This window comes from Dipodomys merriami, unplaced genomic scaffold (assembly GCF_024711535.1).
Source record: "Dipodomys merriami isolate MVZ:Mamm:240054 unplaced genomic scaffold, mDipMer1.0.p SCAF_81, whole genome shotgun sequence".
In the NCBI taxonomy this organism is placed as follows: domain Eukaryota; kingdom Metazoa; phylum Chordata; class Mammalia; order Rodentia; family Heteromyidae; genus Dipodomys; species Dipodomys merriami.
Genome location: NW_027206413.1, coordinates 2684094 through 2699117, shown reverse-complemented (window position 1 = coordinate 2699117; position 15024 = coordinate 2684094). Strand labels below are relative to the sequence as shown.

The following is a 15024-nucleotide window of genomic DNA, read 5'->3' as shown; positions in this document are numbered from 1 at the left end:
ATTTCTGGGTTTTCAATTCTATTCCATTGGTCCTGAGGTCTGTTCTTGTGCCAGTACTAAGCTGTTTTGATGACTATGGCTTTGTAGTAGAGTTTGGAATTCGGTATTGATATTCCTCCAGCACTGTTCTTTCTGTTAAGGATCGTTTTTGCTATTCGGGGTCTTTTGTTGTTCCATATGAATTTTTGGATTGCCTCTTCTATTTCCTTGAAGAATGAGGTTGGAATTTTGATGGGTATCGCATTGAATTTGTAGATAGCCTTGGGAAGTATTGCCATTTTCATGATGTTGATCTTTCCAATCCAGGAGCATGGGAGTTTTTGCCACTTTCTGAGTTCTGTTTTGATTTCCTTTTTCAGGTTTTTAATGTTTTCATCATAGAGGTCCTTCACTTCTTTGGTTAATTCCTAGATATTTTATTTTTCATGGGGCTATTACGAATGGAGTTGCTTCCTGATTTCAGCCATGCTTTTCTCATTGTTGGCATACAGAAAAGCCATTGATTTTTGAGGGTTAATTTTGTACCCTGCTACTTTGCCAAAGTTTTGAATCAGCTTGAGTAATTTGCGAGTAGAGTCCATGGGATTCTTTAAATACAAGATCATGTCACCTGCAAAGGGGAAGAGTTTTACTTCTTCCTTCCCTATTTGGATCCCCTTTATGTCTGCATCTTGTCTTATTGCTGTAGCTAGGCATTCTAATACTAGATTGAAGAGCAGTAGAGAGAGTGGACATCCTTGTCTCATTCCTGAGTTAAGAGGAAATGGCTTTAGTTTTTCACCATTGAGTATAATGCTGACTGTAGGTTTGTCATATACAGCCTTTATTGTATTGAGGAATGTTCTCTGGATTCCTAATTTTTCCAGAACCTTCATCATAAAGAGATGTTGGATCATGTCAAATGCTTTTTCTGCATCTATTGCGATAACCATGTGGTTCTTATCCTTGCTCTTGTTGGTGTAATGAATCATATTAATTGATTGGCGTATATTGAACCAGCTTTGCATCCCTGAAATGAATCCTGTTTGATCATGGCGTATGATTTTTTTGGATGAATGTTGAAGTCGACTGGCCAAAATTTTGTTGAGAAGTTTTTATCAATGCTCATCAAAGAAATGGGTCTACAGTTCTCTTTCTTTGATGAGTCCCTGCCTGGTTTTGGGATGAGGGTTATTATGGCTTCATAGAATGAGTTCAGTAGTGAACTTTCTCTTTCAAGTTCATTGAAGAGTTGAAGGAGTATTGGTAAGGCCACCAAAGAAAGTCCTGTAACACATGGAGGCTGAACAACACATGGTTGAAAGACCAGTGGGTCATGGAAGAGATTAGAAATGAAATTCAAATGTTCATGATATTCAATAAAAATGAGCACACAAATTACCAGCTCCTCTGGGACACAGCAAAGGCAGTACTCAGGGGCAAGTTTATGAGTTCCTACATCAACAAATTGGAGAGATCTGAAACCAACAATTTAATGAGACATCTGAGCATCCTTCAAAAAGAGCAGCAAGATAAACCCCAATCCAGTAGATGGAAAGAAATAATTAAAATTAAATCAGAAGTAAATGAATTAGAATCCAAAAAAAACATAGAAAGAATCAACAATACAAAGTGTTGGTTCTTCAAAAAAAATAACAAAATAGACAGATCCTTAGCAAATCTTATCAGAAAAAGAAGAGAACACACCCAAATAAATAAACTCAGAGATGAGAATGGAAACATCACCACAGAAACAACCAAGATTCAGAACATTATAAGGGAATACTTCTCAAAACTTTATGCTAATAAGTTTGAGAACATGGCAGAAATGGACCTTTTCCTAGCAAATATCGACATGCCAAAACTAAACCAAGATGAGTTAAACCAGCTTAACAGGCCCATATCAAGCATTGAAATAGAAACAGCAATAAGAGACCTCCCATCTACGAAAAGCCCAGGACCAGATGGTTTTACAACAGAATTCTACAAGGCCTTAAAATATATTTAAATACTATTGGCTATCCCTTTCAATATACCATTTTAAGTTATGTCACTTAAGTTGTGTAAGAATAAATGGCAAGGCACATGATATTAAAATAATGAAGTATAAATGCTGTATAAAAGTATCAAGTGGTGCTCAAGAGGTAGAGAGCTCGCCTTGAGCTGAATAGCGCAGGGACAGCACCCAGGCCCAGAGTTCAAGCCCCACGACTGACAAAAAAAGAAAGAAAGAAAGAAAGAAAGAAAGAAAAAAGAAAGAAAGGAAGGAAGGAAGGAAGGAAGGAAGGAAGGAAGGAAGGAAGGAAGGAAGGAAGGAAGGAGGAAAAAAAGAAAAAGAAAAGAAAGGAAATTATAAAAAGTAAACATCCTCCCTCTTTATTTGACATTACAGATTTTTTTAATTTTAAATTTTATTGTACAGATGTTGTACAGAGGGGTCACAGTTACATGAGTAAGGTGATGAGTACTTTTCTTGTCAAGCTTTGTTACCTCCTCCTTTGTTGTTCTCCCACGATCCCTTTCCTTCCCGACCTCCCTCACTCCCCCACCCCCGCCAAAGTTATAAAATTCATTTCCAACATAGTGTCTTGTGAGTATCATTGTAGAAGAAAAAGGTATACCTGACCAGGAAGCTACACTTCTAAGTACTTCATGTACTTTACAGCATCCTGTTCCAAAGGGAAAAATGAGCATTCTCAAATCAGATCAAGATATTTTTCTGATGGCAAGCCTTAAATTTGCAGCCCAAAGTTATCATTTATATAGAAAGAATTGTACCAAGTTTTTATATGAGAGGGATAAATTTGGATTTACTTGATATTACAAGAGAAGCATGAGAAAGTAATGGATTATCTTTTTTTAACTCAACACTGATGCAAAGTGAGCAATATAGTTAACAATTTAGCTCAGACTAAAAGATTCACTGACCACGCAAAGCACAAGATCCCAAGGTTTTGTACATGCCAGGCACTGAGCTAGGTTCCTCAGCCCTGATTTAGTTTAACAGGACAGCTTTAATATGAGTAAGTGATTATGAAAGCAGAAAAGGCAAGAGCTCCCAACAAGTAATAAATCACCATTATGTGAGAATGATAAGAAATCCGCAGAGTACATTTCATACAGATTGTTGTGTGTTAATTCTGTGTAAGTATTGGATATTCAGTGAAAAATAAAAGGTGATATGTCTTGATCCATTCATAGATACATTTGGAAAGATAAGTTTCAGGTTGGAAAAGATCTGCCTATTTACAAAGTCGGTTTATGAGAATCCACTGTCTGTCAGCCACTGCCTGAAAAACTTTGTATACTTACAAGAACAAAAAAAAGAAGTCACAAGCTCCAGAAGCTAACAACCCTGAGGTGGAAAATAAACAATAATGAATATGCATGTGCAATAAGCTCCCTGGTGCTTGAAAAGCCCAGGAGTACTGTGATGAGTACTGCACAACAAACTTTAATTCCACAGAGAGTTGTGGGAGCAGCCCACACTGGGGTGAGAACTGATCCCATCTTGAATAAATTCAGCCAGTTAGCCCAAAGGTGGAGTTGGGCCTGAAACATACATAGCAAGAATCCTGTTGCTGAAGTAAGGCGTACTGAAGAAAAGCAGCAGGACAGGAGAGCTGGGCCCTAACAAGAGCAAAAAGGAAGGAGCATAATAAAGACAGCATTGAAACATTCAAATGAGGGAGGATATTCACTTGAGCCAGGATTATTAGAGATAAGAACTGGCCAGTGTCTAGAAAGAATTTGAATATAGATCCACCCAATTTTTCTGATTACTTTGAGATAATTGATAGGAGAAAGAATAATTGATAAAGGTTTCAAGGCCTAGAGACAGCCTCTTCCAAGTGACTTGGGGTTACAGAAGACAGAATTCAGGGAGCTCTGGTTTAGACATGGTGGCCAGGGGAAGATGTATCTGATATGCCCTAGTAGAGATGTCCTAGTAGATGCCCGCTATGATGAGCTGAATACCCAGTTCAAGATTCATCAACCTACTAGTGGAGGCTCAGAAGAATATACTATAGCCAAGGCCTATCAAAGAAGTAGGCGAGGAACCTAAAGCAAAATGAGAGAAAGGAGGGAATGAAGAGGAATAAATGGGGGAAAGAAATAGAGGGGTGAAGGAAGTATGGGGTGAAGGAAGTGTTAGAAGAGACTGTGTTGAAGTGTATGGCTCTCAGGAGGGGGTCGCTGGTGGTGACAACGTTTAAAGCAGGACCCACAGGGTTCCGCTCCATCACGCACTTTCAAGATTGATCGCTGGCATCTCTGCTTCCTCGGGACCACCCCTAACATGCTTCAAGCACTTAGCACTTGTCTGCTCTGTGCACCCTTATTATTTCCATCACCAGATTTCTTCTGGAATGTGTGTCATCTAACCTCGGTGTCGCCACAGAGATAAGAAGTATCAAACCAAGTGAGTCTGCATTGCGGGGCCTTGTCTGTACTCAGCGTCACCATCTTCCTCCCCTCACCGTGGGAAGCACAGCAGCTCCACCCCTACAGCCCCATCACCTGTCCACTTCACTCCCAGTAAGAGGCACCATCCCTAGAAATGCCCCCAGCTCACCCCGTCGCCCGCTACACTGTTCCTTGCTTGTGCATCTCCACATGCTGTCCTCTTGCTTTCTGGAGATGCACAGGTCCTCACCCAGGCCTTGGACAGTCCAAGGCCTGAGAAAGTGTCACCTTCCATTTCCAGAGCACAAGCTCCCCCCACCTGCAAGCCTGCCCTCGAATACCGCTACGCCCTTTCCCGCTATGTGCTGGAGCAATTCCTCATCCCTGTGTATCCCAGTGTAAGCGTCTCTTATATTTATAGGACTTGTCCCCTTCTCGTACTTGATACTTATTGCATATTTATACATTAGCCATACCCTCCACATGCACTACATATGTTCCATGAATTTAGTCTGTTTTACTCACCACTACTCTCCTGGAAACCAAAATAGGATGGGGCATACAAGGGCCCTAAACAGCTATTTGCTGAATAAATTATTAAAGAAGGCCAAACAAATTTAAATAATAATAAGTACACTTGCAGGGCTTACTTCACGCATGCTAATGCCTGATGCGCCTTATACACATTCATTTCTTCTCCATACCCAGTGATGGTAACGTCTTGCTATTGCCATTTTAAGGAGAAAATGAAGGCAGTGATTGTTTAAATAACATGCCCAATATTTCATAACAGCATGTGAACCATGAAAAGCTATCCAAGCAGCTCAGAGCTAACCTTTTTATTATTCTATCGTCTTACTTTAATAGTCATAGTTTATATGATATTGTACCTCAAACTTCTATATAACTTGTCCCTCACTGCTGTTCTACAGCATGTTCTATACTGAGAGCAATGTAGCCCAGCCTCTAACATTCCATATTTAATTCAGATATTTATCAAAAACTTTGAAATATTCAAGGAAGAGATTAGTCAATCTATGCTTTGTTCTATAATTTTAGCATACATAAATATCTCTGATATTTCTAATTTAAAATTAGAAATGGCTCAATAGCTACGTTCATATGACCATATAAAAGGATGCTGATTGAAATGAACTCCAAGAAATGAAAGCAAGAGGATTTTTATTGTATTGTTTGGAATTACTGCTTTTTCCTTTATTTTTTTCCTTTGGTTCATTCCCTGTTGTCACTGATTTTGATATCTGCACCCTTTGTCTTATATATAAGTTTATCTGATTAGGAGGAGGAGAAGCACAGAAACAGTGGAACAAAGGGTGAACCACTTCAGCAATGATACTCACTAGACACTGTGTTGGAAATGAACTCCACAACTGGGGAAGAAGAGGGGTAAAATGGAAGAATATGAGGGAGGGGTAACTGCTCAAAAAGAAATGTTCTCATCACCTTACTTACGTAACTGTACTTCCTCTGAATATCACCTTTACAATAAAACTTAAACTTCATAAAATAAAACCAAAAACCTACTTAAAAATCTTAGAAAAATAGTTATCCTCAATTATAGTTGAACTACAGAGCTATCATAAATTCTTTATAGTTCTCCAGAATTCTTATTCAAATTAACTGCAAATATAGAAACCATACACGTACAAAGATTTAATATGTAAAAAATTAATAGTTTAATAATAAGTTTTTAGAAGAATCATAATGTAAATAACAATAATGTAAAATAAAGAATTATTTTCTAAACCATTCAATGTTTCTGACGACAAAGATTCTCATTGAAAAAAATTTAGATTTATCTGTTACAGAAAGATAAATTCTGGTGGAAATTTTAAAATATATTTAGATATTTTTCTAGTGTCAAAATAAATAAGCAACATGTATTAGCTTTAATGGCTGGTTCTTACATCTCTAAACCATGATGAGTTATAGAAGTCAACTGCATATCTTATTAAACAAAATTTTAAACAAAGCACATTTAGAGGTAAGAGAGAAAGATGGTAGTGAATAGTTCTACTGGCTATTTCTTTTGCAAATTTGTCTTCTTTCAGGAACAATGCTAAGGTATCATACTTATAGGAAAAAATAAAGTATTTTAGAAATTGGTAAAAAAAAAAAATGTCCCATTTTGAGAAGGAAAAACATTGTACAAAGGCTCCTGTGGCTCACATCTATAATCTTACTCAGGAGGCTGATACCTGAGGATTGCAGCTCAAAGCCAGCCTGGACCATCCCTGGGACTCTTATCTTCAATTAACCACCAAAACTCCAGAAGTAGAGCTGTGGCTCACATGGGAGAACAAAAGCTTTGAGCAAAAGAGCTCAGGAATAGTGTTCAGGCCCTGAGTTCAAGCCCTAGGACTGATGTACATGCACGCATAGACACATAGACACACACACACGTTAAAAACAGTTACTCCTACTCCTATCCAGCTAATTTTCATTCATTCTTCATTCATTTATAACTTTATAGCTTGAAACTAGAAATTATTCTATAATTCACTCTAGTAATGAGTTTTATATGCCTAGACTCATTAACCAAAAACATTACTTGGGCTTTCCCAGAGCAATAATCTACAGAGATACGCTTGCACCTCACTATGGAAGTCACATTTAAATGTAAAATAATTTGCAGATGATTGTTAATTCTATTTACAAAAACCCCAGATCAGACTTTCCTATTGCTCATCAGGTTTCTTAATACTAAACTAAGGTTTAACCTATTTATTTTGCCAACATTACAGAAAAAAATCATGAGTGCTTTCCAGCTAAGTGCCACGTCGAGCATCTGCTAATTTTTGGAAGTGCCATCACTGAGCAGTAGTCCCTGACCAAAACACTCCCATCTTAACTTGCACTCTCTAAGAGTTTGGTCTACCTACAAAGACTTTCAAAAAGGTTACATATGTAATTACTTTATATATAGTATAATAATTACGTTATAAGAGCTAACTATACTCACCATTCTATAAGAACTATATATGTACATTAATGATTTTTCAATTCATAATATTTTTACTTAACATGAAAATGCTATATGTTCATGTTTATAAACATTATAAACTAAGAGAAAATTATGTTGAGGCAATAATGAATTCTGTTTTCAAATAAAGTCTGTTTAGTAGAGATTCAGATCTCTCTCTCTGTCCAACCATTAGTATCTCCAATTTCATAACTAAACATTTCATGCAAAAGAAATCTTCAGCAAAAAGCAAGCAAATTGCTATCAAAGATGTCAGATTATTTGATTATTTTTTTAATAATCATAATAAAATATATAACATATGGGCTGGGAAAGTGGCTCAGTGGTAGAGTGCTTGCCTTGCATGTATGAGGCCCTGGGTTTGATTCCTCAGCACCACGTAAGCAGAAAAAGCTGGAAGTGGCGCTGTAGCTCGTGGTAGAGTGCTAGCCTTGAGCTGAAGAGCTGAGGGACAGCGCCCAGGCCCAGAGTTCAAGCCCCACAACCGACAAATATATATATATATAAACATAATAAAATACAGATTTGTTTTTAAATCAATGAGCCAGTGGCTCATTCCTATAATCCTAGCTACTCGGGAGCTGAGATCTGAGGATCACAGTTCCAAACAATCTCAGGTAGAGAAGTCCATGAGATTGCTATCTCCAATTTACCAGCACAATTCCAGAGGTGTAGCTATGACTGCAATGACAGAGCGCCAGCCTTGAGGAAGAGAGCTCAGAGTAATGCCTGCACCCTGACACGAAACCCCAACCAGCAAAAACAAAATAATAATCGTTTTATTTCTAAATTTCTTAGTATAAAAGCATCTCCAATACCTTCTATACCAGTTATGGTATTCAAAACCCTCCAGAATTTCACTAGGATTTATTAACTTCTTCAATGTGAAGTAAAATAAACATGTATTACATCTATTAGTGAATTTACATGTGTTAATATTAAATTTACATCTACTAATACATGTAAAACATGTATTACAGTGTTGTTGTCTATTCACTTACGTCTTCAAATATTGTCTTCAAATGTTACAGAACAATTCAACACCATTCTGTATTGACTGTTTTTACAAACCTTTAGGGAAGTCTTGAGTAGTTACAATGTTTGGATATGTGATCTGTGTATGGCATGGGTCCCCTTATGTTAACCATGAAAATATGGAAAAAGTATAAAGCTCATATTTGGCTTTTTAAAAAAATTTACTTTTTTTAAACCACAGGAGTGCTACATCACTAAGCATATGCAAATGGCTGCATAGTGAATGATTTTCAGCTAACCCCATATTAAATTGGCCAGTAACAGCAGTAATGCTTTTTAAGTTTAAATGCCTTATTAAACACAGAATATATGTATCCCCCAAATAAACTTTTGAGTCTAATGACACCATAAATGACATATTCATCTTAGTAGGAGAAGGGAGAATGGACTATAGGAATATATTATATATTTATTTCCCATTATATCATGAAAAGCAAGTACTTTACTATCTGAAAACTCGCCATGTGAAGCTTTACTCAATTATAAGGGGTAGAACACGACTGCCCTTATCTTTTCTGAAAATCATATTTCTCTTCTGCCAGTAGACAATTCAAATATAACTGGTTAAATAATTCTAACTCAATAACTACTAAGGCATTTGCAATTACAACTTTTCTTGCTATGTATAGTGCTGTTTTGTTATTATGTTTCTCATTATTATCATGTTTCTAATAGCTACTGCAATGTTCATATCTACCGTCATGTCTGAGTTCAGATGAGTAACTATAATTCAAAGGGTTATAAAGAAAAGTAATATTAAATTAACTTTAAATAATATCCAATAGTGTTGGTGCAGAAATTTATGCAAAGGTAAGGAAAAAATTAAAAGGTGAACTTTAATAGGATTGAGAAAAATACTATATATTGATAGACATATTAATCCAGTCATAACCATTTATCTTTAATTTCATTTTAAATTAATAAGAGCTCATTCCTATTTTATATTATGGCTTAATTTACATGAGGTTTAAAAGCAAAGCAACAGCCATCATATAATTATAATTTCTTATTAGAATTATATTACATGTGATATAAGCTGTTAGACTTGAAGTAAAACTAAATGCCATTATAAATGCCACAGTATTAAATGTGACCATTGATAAATCAATTGTACATTTCTAAGTCACTGATTCTTATAATTTGTTACTTCTCACAGCAATAAGCTTTGCAGTGTACAAATTTTCAGTTGTTCTCTTCTTCAGAGACACATGAAAGGCATGTTCAGTCACATAGGAAGCATTCTCCAGAACAGATAAATGCTGGACAGCTGCAAGGTGTCAGAGGTTAAGCCTGCCCTGTAAATACACTGTTCTCCAAATAACTCCCATTCATAATCTATTAATAACTAGGGCTTTGGGGTCCAGTCAGAGATTATGCATTTCCAAGTTGAAACCCATGATGGTCAATACGATCCCAATGTGATCAGCAATAACACTGCATCACTTATCTTTGGTACATTTTACTTTCAATTTTGAGATTTTTTTTTACTAGAATAGGCTCTGGTAGTCAATGAAAATTCCAAAACATCAAGTAGAAATTGAGTGTCTAACTGCTCAGGTCTCTTCATATATTTGGTGTGCAATACTTACGCGTTTTTATTCCTTCAGAAATTGCTTACTTTTCTGGATAAAGATCTCAAAATAATGGAAAGTACAGAGAGATCAACAGGCTCCCTTACTTATATCTTGCAATGAAATAAAGGAAGACACAGGAACAACAGGCCCTAGAGAGAGGTTAGATATTTTCCTGTAGACCTGACTAGTCTCCAGATGTCCATAGAATAATGGTGCACAGCAAAGCCCTGACTTTGTATCCTCTTTTTCCTATGTGTCACAACTTGCTCGTTATTTTTTCTGTCCAAAGTACTGAGAGAAAGGACAGGAAACCTAAGGAAGTAGGGAAGGTAGCTGCAGGATTTTGATTACCCTTTCTCTTAATCTCAGGCTGGAGAAGAAAATAAATGTGCCACCATACTGATGTAGATAGATACCCCACCTCCCCACCTTAAAAACTTCCACATGGACCAAACATGATCGAGCCAAAAGAATGGACAGCTTTTAAACCTCCATCAGGCTGTGAAGGAAAACACTGCTTGCCAAACGTTTCACCCAGAAAATAAAGAAACCACATCTTCAGACTTGACTTTCAATTCACAGTCCTCCACCTTTCAACCGAGTATTAAAGAATAACCCTGGAGAAGCCCTGAAAATGCAAATATTATGTCCGCTTCTGTGTCAACCACCACTACTCTCAGGACCTTAGTGGTAATTAGCTCCTGGTTACTGCCACAGACAGAATCAGGAAGGACTGGAACATTCAACCCGATTTTAAACTTGGCGCGCGCGCGCGCGCACACACACACACACACACACACACACACACACACAGTGCAGTTCAGTTTGTGGAGTAAATGACCCAAATTCGGGTTGGGAATTACAGGAGCAAAAACTCCTTGTGATCAATAACCCAAATGGCCAGTAGTCCCACGATCCCAAGGCCCCCGGCCTGGCTTGAAGCCCCAGGTTGCAGGTCGGATTTGGACTGGGAGGCCATCTCTGTTCTCCGCCAGAGCCGGCGAGCACTACCACCGCCGGGGTGCAGAGGCATGGCACAACCAGAAGGCAGGCTGTGTCACCAGTGCGCCCCAAGTCCATCTGGGGGTGGGATCGTGTGCTGGGCCTGGGCCGGGCTGGGACAGGGCTGGGCTGGGCCTGGCTGGGACGGGACTGGGCTGGGATTGGGCTGGGCTGGGACGGGCTGGACCCGGCCGCCCTCTTCAGGAGGCCCCCAAGGCAGCCCGGCCTCACCTGAGCCCCGTCCAGCCTGGCCTGACCCCCGCTCCGGGCAGAGCGGCGGCGAAGCGCTGGGCTCCAGCGCTGAGAACTCCCTTCTCTTCATCCACGCGGGAGAGCCATGGGCGACAGCGGACGGCGGACGGCGGGCGTGGGACGGGAGGGGGCCGGACAGCGGACGGCGGACAGTGGACGGCAGGCATCAGACAGCCGACAGCGGACAGCGGACAACCGATGGCGGGCGTGGGACAGGAGGGGGCCAAGTCCACATTCCCAAGAGCAAGGATGTAAATGACAAGATGGCAGACGCGCACACAGACGCGCACGCACACACATGCACACGCACACGCGCACGCGCACACTTGCACACGCACACACGTGCACGCACACATGCACGCGCACCCGTACATATGCACGCGCGCGCACATGCGCATGCACACACGTGCACGCACACGCACACAAACGCGCACACGCACGTACACATGCACACAGGCGCACAATACGCTCACACACAGGCACATCCGCATACATGCACATGCACACGCCCGCACACCCACACATACGCATGCACACACACGCACGCACATGTACACATACACACGCGCACACATACCCTCACACACATGCGTGCACACGCACGTACACACTCGCACACATACCCTCACACACAGGCACATCCGCATACATGCACATGCACACGCACACACACGCATATGAACACACCCGCACACACACATACACACACGCACATGCACACACCTGCACATGCACACACCCGCACATGCACACACCCGCACACACACATACCCGCACATGCACACACCCGCACACACACATACACACACATGCACACACACACACCCGCACACCCTGCAGCCCTACTCCTCAGGCTCAGGAAGTGGCGGGCGGAGGGAAGGGGCCGCTGCCTCCCAAAGCCAAGAAGGTGAAGGCGTCGGAGCAGAGCGCAGCCGGTCGAGTGGCGCCCGTGGGGAAGCCCGCGCCGCCCGCCCGCGGCCCAGGCCCCTCCTTCCCAGCAGGGATCGGGAAGCAAGGGGCACCGGGGTCTCCCGCCCCCCGCCCGCCCGGAGCCCAAAGCTCCTGCCCCTGGGGGACGGGGTGCCCGCAAGCCGCGACTCGCCCGCGGGCTGGGGAGGCGGCGCGGGCTCCGGGTCCCCGCGGCTGGGGCGGCGCGGGCTCCGGGTCCCCGCGGCTGGGGCGGCGCGGGCTGGGGCGGCGCGGGCTCCGGGTCCCCGCGGCTGGGGCGGCGCGGGCTGGGGTGGCGCGGGCTCCGGGTCCCGCGGGCTGGGGCGGCGCGGGCTGGGGCGGCGCCGGCTCCGGGGTCCCGCGCACTCTCGGGGACACGCCCCCGGCGAACCCCGGCCCCACCCTGGCGCGGAGGCCCCGCACCCCACTCCGCGACCCGCGGCACTAGTTGATTTCTTCTGGATTAAAACCAGAACCGCAGCGGCCGCCCGCGCGGGGCCGGGGCCGGGGCCGGGCCGCGAGTTTGGAGACCCGGCCGTCCCGAGCGGCGCTGCCCAGACGGCCAGGGGCGCCGGCGCGCGCTGTCTGTCTGTCTCTCTTATCTCTCGTCTCGGTCTCTGTCTGTCTCTCCCTCCCGCTCTCTCTGTCTCTATCTCTCTGTCTCTCTGTGTGTATCTCTTTCTTGTGTCTCTCTCTGTGTCTCTCTCTGTGTCTGTCTGTCTCTGTCTGTCTCTCTGTCTGTCTGTCTCTCTGTCTCTCTCTCTGTCTCTCTCTGTCTCTGTCTCTCTGTCTCTGTCTCTGTCTCTGTCTCTGTCTCTGTCTCTGTCTCTGTCTCTCTCTGTCTCTGTCTCTCTGTCTCTGTCTCTGTCTCTGTCTCTGTCTCTGTCTCTCTCTCTCTCTCGCTCTCTCTCTCTCTCTGTCTGTCTGTCTCCCGCTCTCCCCGTCCTCACCTCCTTCAGTTCTCTGGCCACGTCCTTCAGGTCGCCCAGGACCAGTTCCAGGTCCTCCACGATGATCCGGATCTGCTCCTTCACCCGGGCTCGGCCGGCGGCGGGCGGCGGGGACGCGGGCGGGGGCCCCCGGGACGGGGCTGACATTCTCGGGCGCAGGCGGGCGCGTCAGGACCGACGGAGCCCGGGCTGCGGCGCGCCCCGGGGTCGGGCGCCCGGGCTCCCCCTCATGCTCGCCGGTGCTCCCGCGGGCAGCGGCGGGGGGCGCCCGGGGCCGGGGCCGGGGCCGGCGGGGGCCGGCGGGGCCCGGGCCGGCGGCCGCGCTCTCTCCGGCGGAGGCGCGGCGCGGCGTGGCGCTGGGCGCGGAGCTCCCGCGGCTGCAGCCCGGCCCGCCGCGCGCCTGCGCCTGCGCCTCCGCCGCCGCCGCCGCGCGCGCTCGCCGGGCCGGGCCCGGACCCCCGCCCGGGACCCCCGCCCGGGACCCCCGCCCGGGACCCCCGCCCGGGACCCCCCGACCCCCGCCCGGGACCCCCGCCCGGGACCCCCCGACCCCCGCCCGGGACCTCCCGACCCCCGCCCGGGACCTCCGACCCCCGCCCGGGACCACCCGACCCCCGCCCGGGACCCCACCCGGGACCCCCCCGACCCCCGCCTGGGACCCCCGACCCCCGCCCGGGACCTCCCGACCCCCGCCCGGGACCCCACCCGGGACCCCCCCGACCCCCGCCTGGGACCCCCGACCCCCGCCCGGGACCCCCGCCCGGGACCCCCGCCTCCCGCCTGGGACCCGCGCCCCTCGCCTGGGACCCCCGAACCCCGCCTGAGACCCTCGCCTGGGACCCCCGCCTGGGACCCCCGACCCCCGCCTGGGACCCCCGACCCCCTCCTGGGACCCCCGCCTGGGACCCCCACCCGGGACCCCCGCCCGGCGCCCCCCGACCCCCGCCCGGAACCCCCTCCCAGCGCCCCCGACCCCCGCCCGGAATCCCCTCCTGGCGCCCCTCCCCGGGACCCCACCCTGGACCCCCGCCCTCCAGGCTGCTGCCAGCTCAGGTCCGTCCGTCCCCGCGCTCAGCCCCGCGCTCAGCCCCGCGCTCAGCCCCGCTCTCAGCCCCGCGCTCAGCCCCGCAGCGCCGCCGGGCGGCCGAACTCCGGGCCCCGTGGGCCCCGCGGCGCCGGCGACACCCGCGGAGGTCGAGCCCCTGCCTCCTGCGTCCCCTGGGCCCCGACCCCTGACCTTTCACCTGTGCTCCTGAGACCCGAGGACACGGGCTGCGATCCCACAGAGCCTGGGGTCACCAGAGCCCCTCCCGACAGGAGTGGCGCTGCTCGAACTTTCTGTCCATGTTGAGTTACTACTTCCGCTGCCCTCCTAGGCGGGCTGGGGGGGAGGGGGCCTACCGAATCTTGTAGCACCATCTAGCAGTGTGTATGTGTGTGATTGTTTCGAGATTTTTAATAGTGCTGGGGATTGAATTCAGGCCCTCGCTCTGGCTGCCTTAAATCATTTCCTCATAGGCTTCTTTCTCTTATCATTATCATTATCATCATCATCATCATCATCACCACCACCATCACCACCGCCATCATCATCATCATCATCCCCATCATCATCATCATCATCATCATCATCATCATCATCATCACCATCATCATCACCATCATCATCATCATCATCATCATCACCATCTCACCATCATCACATCATCACCATCATCATCATCATCATCATCACCATCTCACCATCATCATCATCATCACCATCATCATCATCATCATCATCACCACCACCATCACCACCGCCATCATCATCATCATCATCCCCATCATCATCATCATCATCATCATCATCACCATCATCATCATCATCACC

The 15024-nt window shown here is 45.9% G+C and overlaps 2 protein-coding genes across 2 annotated transcripts in view; one reads left to right on the top strand and one right to left on the bottom strand.

The window, feature by feature from the left end:
- The window catches only part of LOC138819727 (protein Largen-like), an 88687-nt gene extending 75316 nt beyond the window's left edge, over positions 1 to 13371 (bottom strand). The window contains exon 1 of the mRNA XM_070011280.1: positions 13152 to 13371. Coding sequence (XP_069867381.1) covers positions 13152 to 13298 — 147 coding nt within the window. The 5' untranslated portion in view covers positions 13299 to 13371. The remainder of the gene's footprint in view (positions 1 to 13151) is intronic.
- A 9-nt stretch (positions 13372 to 13380) lies between these two features.
- On the top strand, positions 13381 to 14502 carry LOC138819696 (uncharacterized). The gene has a single exon (XM_070011202.1). It carries the CDS (start codon positions 13381 to 13383, stop codon positions 14500 to 14502), a length of 1122 nt encoding a protein of 373 aa, XP_069867303.1.
- The last annotated feature ends 522 nt before the right edge of the window (positions 14503 to 15024 follow it).